General features: G+C 46.3%; 1 protein-coding gene across 1 annotated transcript in view; it reads right to left on the bottom strand.

Moving 5' to 3' along the window:
- Window positions 1–5000, bottom strand: part of dgkzb (diacylglycerol kinase, zeta b) — a gene marked incomplete at both ends in the record, with an annotated part of 28229 nt that overhangs the window by 3027 nt on the left and 20202 nt on the right. Inside the window, 4 exons of the mRNA XM_080847046.1 lie at window positions 832–881; window positions 1340–1365; window positions 1550–1618; window positions 1768–1863. Coding sequence (XP_080703172.1) covers window positions 832–881; window positions 1340–1365; window positions 1550–1618; window positions 1768–1863 — 241 coding nt within the window. The remainder of the gene's footprint in view (window positions 1–831; window positions 882–1339; window positions 1366–1549; window positions 1619–1767; window positions 1864–5000) is intronic.

Below are 5000 nucleotides of genomic sequence, written 5' to 3'. Positions count from 1 at the left end.
TCCTGCCATTAGAACACCTACTGACACTAGAACACCTCCTCACACTAGAACACCTCCTCATACTAGAACACCTCCTGACTCTAGAACACTTCCTGACATTACATCACAATAGAACACGTCCTGACACTAGAACACCTCCTGACACTAGAACACCTCCTGACATTACATCACACTAGAACACCTCCTGACACTAGAACACCTCCTGACACTAGAACACCTCCTGACATTACATCACACTAGAACACCTCCTGACACTAGAACACCTCCTGACATTACATCACACTAGAACACCTCCTGACACTAGAACACCTCCTGACATTACATCACACTAGAACACCTCCTGACACTAGAACACCTCCTGACATTACATCACACTAGAACACCTCCTCACACTAGAACACCTCCTGACACTAGAACACCTCCTGACACTAGAACACCTCCTGACATTACATCACACTAGAACACCTCCTGACACTAGAACACCTCCTGACATTACATCACACTAGAACACCTCCTCACACTAGAACACCTCCTGACACTAGAACACCTCCTGACATTAGAACACCTCCTGACAAACCCATAAGGCCGGAGCTCCTTCTGTGAATATCCCCATATGTTCTCTAGTTCTAGTGTATGTATGTGTGTGTGTGTGTGTGTGTGTGTGTGTGTGTATGAGTAAGCTGTAGATGCAGACATCACAAAGATGATACAGTGACACATCAATCATTGATGCTCTTCCTGTATATTGCTACTGCCAACTATGTAATGACTAGTACACTGAGACATGATAACACTGGCATGCCGGTCAGTCATCATACGAAACACCTTTACCTTTTCAATGTCGTTGGCTCTGATACATTCAATGAGCAACTCCAACACCTCTGGAAAAGAGCACAGCATCACCGTCAGCCACATGTTCACCCGGCATGTCTATGTGAACTGTTCAGCCTATGTCCCAACCCTTAGCCTCCCCCTACAAACTCACTATGCCCATACGCCCCCACACGCTCACTGGTGGACGTGAAGGGCCTTTTCTTTCTTTTTTTAAGGATCTATTTTTGGGCTTTTTTGCCGTTTATTGGATAGGACAGTGAAGAGAGACGGGAAGCGAGCTGGAGAGAGGTTGGGATTGGGATCGGGGAAATGGCCGCGAGTCGGATTCGAACCCGGGTCCCTGTGGGCGTTCAGGCTCCTCCATTGGTATGGGGCTGCTGCTTGCACCACAGCTCCCTTTCGAAGGGCCTTTTCATTTACATAATCCACTCCATTCACTCGTCACACATCTCTGTCACTCACCCCACACACACACCACATGCTCAAAAAAAGCTCATTTCTGTACCTTTGTCAGCGTTGTCACAGTCAGGGCTTTATGGATACACGCAGGAGAGAGAGGAGAGAGAGAGACACAAAGGCATTAATACAGAGCATCAGAAACCCACAGTGACTGCATGTGCTTCCCTCTTGTGCCTCACAGTACAGGGACTGTGTGTAGAGTTAGTAGCGGCACAGATGCTCAGCCGGCTAATGCTAGTGTTTATTCCATGCATACCTGTCCATAGGTTTGAATAAAGCCTCGCTGGTGTTAGACCGATGAACATTGACTATTTTAGCTCCCCTCCTTCAAAACAGGAGAAGATAAATGGCAGACACAGAGACACACACAACACAGAAAAACACACATTTGACACAGTACGAGTGATGACACAACGCTAAAGCCAGCTCATGCCAGACAACAGACGAGCCGAGGACCAGTCGTGTCGTGCTTACCTGCACAGGCCGACCTTGGAGTCACCCGAGGATTGAGCCACGGACGTGTCGCTGGACGTGCGCTTGCGCTGGCTGACCGCCGCAGTGGCCGCACACCTGAGGAGAGAGCAGTAACATCTTACACATCACTACACCAACATACAGGTAACCCGCACACCTGACACAGCAGCAACATCTTACACATCACTACACCTACATACAGGTAACCTGCACACCTGAGGAGAGAGCAGTAACACCTGCACACCGGAGGACACAGCAGTAACATCTTACACATCACTACACCTACATACAGGTAACCTGCACACCTGAGGAGAGAGCAGTAACATCTTACACATCACTACACCTACATACAGGTAACCTGCACACCTGACACAGCAGCAACATCTTACACATCACTACACCTACATACAGGTAACCTGCACACCTGAGGAGATAGCAGTAACATCTTACACATCACTACACCTACATACAGGTAACCTGCACACCTGAGGAGATAGCAGTAACATCTTACACATCACTACACCTACATACAGGTACACCTGAGGAGAGAGCAGTAACATCTTACACATCACTACACCTACATACAGGTAACCTGCACACCTGAGGAGAGAGGAGTAACATCTTACACATCACTACACAGGTACACCTGAGGAGAGAGCAGAAACATCTTACACATCACTACACAGGTACACCTAAGGAGATAGCAGAAACATCTTACGCATCACTACACCGACATACAGGTACACCTGAGGAGATATCAGTAACATCTTACACATCACTACACCTACATACCTGCACACCTGAGGAGAGAGCAGTAACATCTTACACATCACTACACCTACATACAGGTAACCTGCACACCTGAGGAGATAGCAGTAACATCTTACACATCACTACACCTACATACAGGTAACCTGCACACCTGAGGAGACAGCATGGAGTAGCTGACACTCACATACTACATGAACTTATGTACACCTCACTACAGCTGCAGCCAAACTGCACACAAGAATGTACACAACAAAGGCACACAGTCCTCTTGGTGTGGTCCTGTTAACATTAAGACTAAGACGCCATTTGCTATTCCAACTCCGTTCAGTTCAGGAATTCTCAACGGGAAAGAGTTAAAGCGATTTGGCCTTAGAGATTGCCACTGGATGCTGGAGCCATGACAGTGTTCATATCCTGCGCAGTCAGCTCTAGCAGACGCAGCGCTGCAGCAGAGGGAGATAAGCATCTCTCTCACAGACGGAGAGGGCAGATGTCAGGGAGACCCACCCTGAACCCCATCCTACACCCTATAATTTCTGCTAGTTAGCCTCAGGCTGCTAATAGCACTGTAGCACATACAACCAGAAATTTAACCCACTGGTAGGAAAAAAGGCTATATGATCGATAGCCTGTCATAGCACTTACTTAGATATTAGAGTAGCCTATAATCTAATAGCAAAAACATAACTGCTGTTGCTGGAAAACATACGTGTGTTTATTTAATTTCAAAGACCAGCTTGGTTAGTTTTAGATTTGTGGCTAAAAACATTTGGTGTAGCTGTTATAGTGATCAGTTTGACTAAAACTATTAGGCCATGTTATTTCCAATGCACATATTCTAGCTAAAGGTTTCAATCTAATTCATGAATGATGTAAACTACAACAAGTAGACTACATAATTTAGGGTGACCATACGTCCGTATTTCCCGGGACATGTCCGTATTTCACGTCCTGTCCTGGGTGTCCCGGGTTATTTTTAGAAAGTGAGGAAATGTCCTGGTTTTTAAAATTACCTTCTTTGGACCATTACATTTACATGCACTACATACCTACTAATCCCCGCCCCTATGCTGTCAGCCCTGTTAATCAGAACGTAGACAACGTGACTGTCAGTCATACGCAAGCAACATGCCGAAGCGCAAGTGCTCGTTTACCGACGAATTACAAAAGAGTTTCCCGGCTTTCAGACCGGGTCGAGACAAATGGGAAGCCTTGTGCACAGTGTGCAAAGCAGGCACATATGTCCCGGTGTCCAATGGAGGTGCAAGAGATCTGAAAATCCACCTGGACACCGAGAACTGCTTTACTGAAAAGCATTTTTAATAAACCAACTGTAAATATCTTGTTCTATCTATAAAATATAATATACCGGTATAATTGAATAATAATAAAATACTATTAAAGCAGCAGCGTCCTCCACATGACCGCCCACCCCACAGCCACCAACCCCCCGCCCCGCCCCACCTTCAACCCCCCCCCCGGAACAAGGTGTCCTGGTTTTTCCAAATGAAAATATGGTCACCCTAACATAATTCATAGGACTGCAATGAATTAATGAGTACACTGAGTAAGTTGCTGGTGAAGCCACTGATTCCTTTTTTGAGGCTCTTTAGGAAAACGGTGCAACTTGCCAAAGACTTGAAGTTTCCCTTAGCATTCCGTTTCTTAGCATTCCGGGGGCTTTTATGGGTTTAACTACCCAGACAAGCCCAGACAGTGGGGAGTGACAGTGACGTCATCGTCTCAAGCCCCAAGGGGGCGACTGGACGTCTGGCTGTATCCTCCCAGCATGAACTCTCTCCTAAGAGGAACTCCCAAGAGGAGGCTGATCTCTCTTCTTTCTACCACTCCTTGTATTAGCTACTGTCCAGTCATCTCTTCTCATCTCGCTGGATCAGTCCTACTGGGCCTCAACTCTCACCCTGGATCTGTCTTCCTGGTCCTCAACTCTCACTCTGGATCTGTCCTACTGGGCCTCAACTCTCACCCTGGATCTGTCTTACTGGTCCTCAACTCTCACTCTGGATCTGTCCTACTGGGCCTCAACTCTCACCCTGGATCTGTCTTCCTGGGTGACTCATTCCACCACAGCAGGACCACAAAAGAAACTATGCTAAATGCGCTAGCACTTTTCCAATCACCAAATTCTTCCACAACTGTTCAGACACATGACACATCTTCACCTGTTAAATCACTTAAATCACACACAAAAAAAAAACAGAAAAAGTAATTTTGAACCCCTTCCATCTCCTCTCAGCCCTGGGGCTCTTCAGACCAGTGAGCCTGATGCCTCTCTAACCCTCACCCTGACGTTATATCACTCAGACCAGTGAGCCTGATGCCTGAAGCTTTTTAGCATTTTGCTTTCCAAATTTTCCTTCAAACTCAGTGATTTGCTTTTATCGTATCTCACTAATGAATTACTAGACAAACGCTTTTGTCAAATATTTTTTTTTTATTGT

Source organism: Sprattus sprattus, assembly GCF_963457725.1.
Source record: "Sprattus sprattus genome assembly, chromosome: 11".
In the NCBI taxonomy this organism is placed as follows: Eukaryota; Metazoa; Chordata; class Actinopteri; order Clupeiformes; family Clupeidae; genus Sprattus; species Sprattus sprattus.
This window is presented reverse-complemented; position numbering and strand designations above follow the sequence as displayed.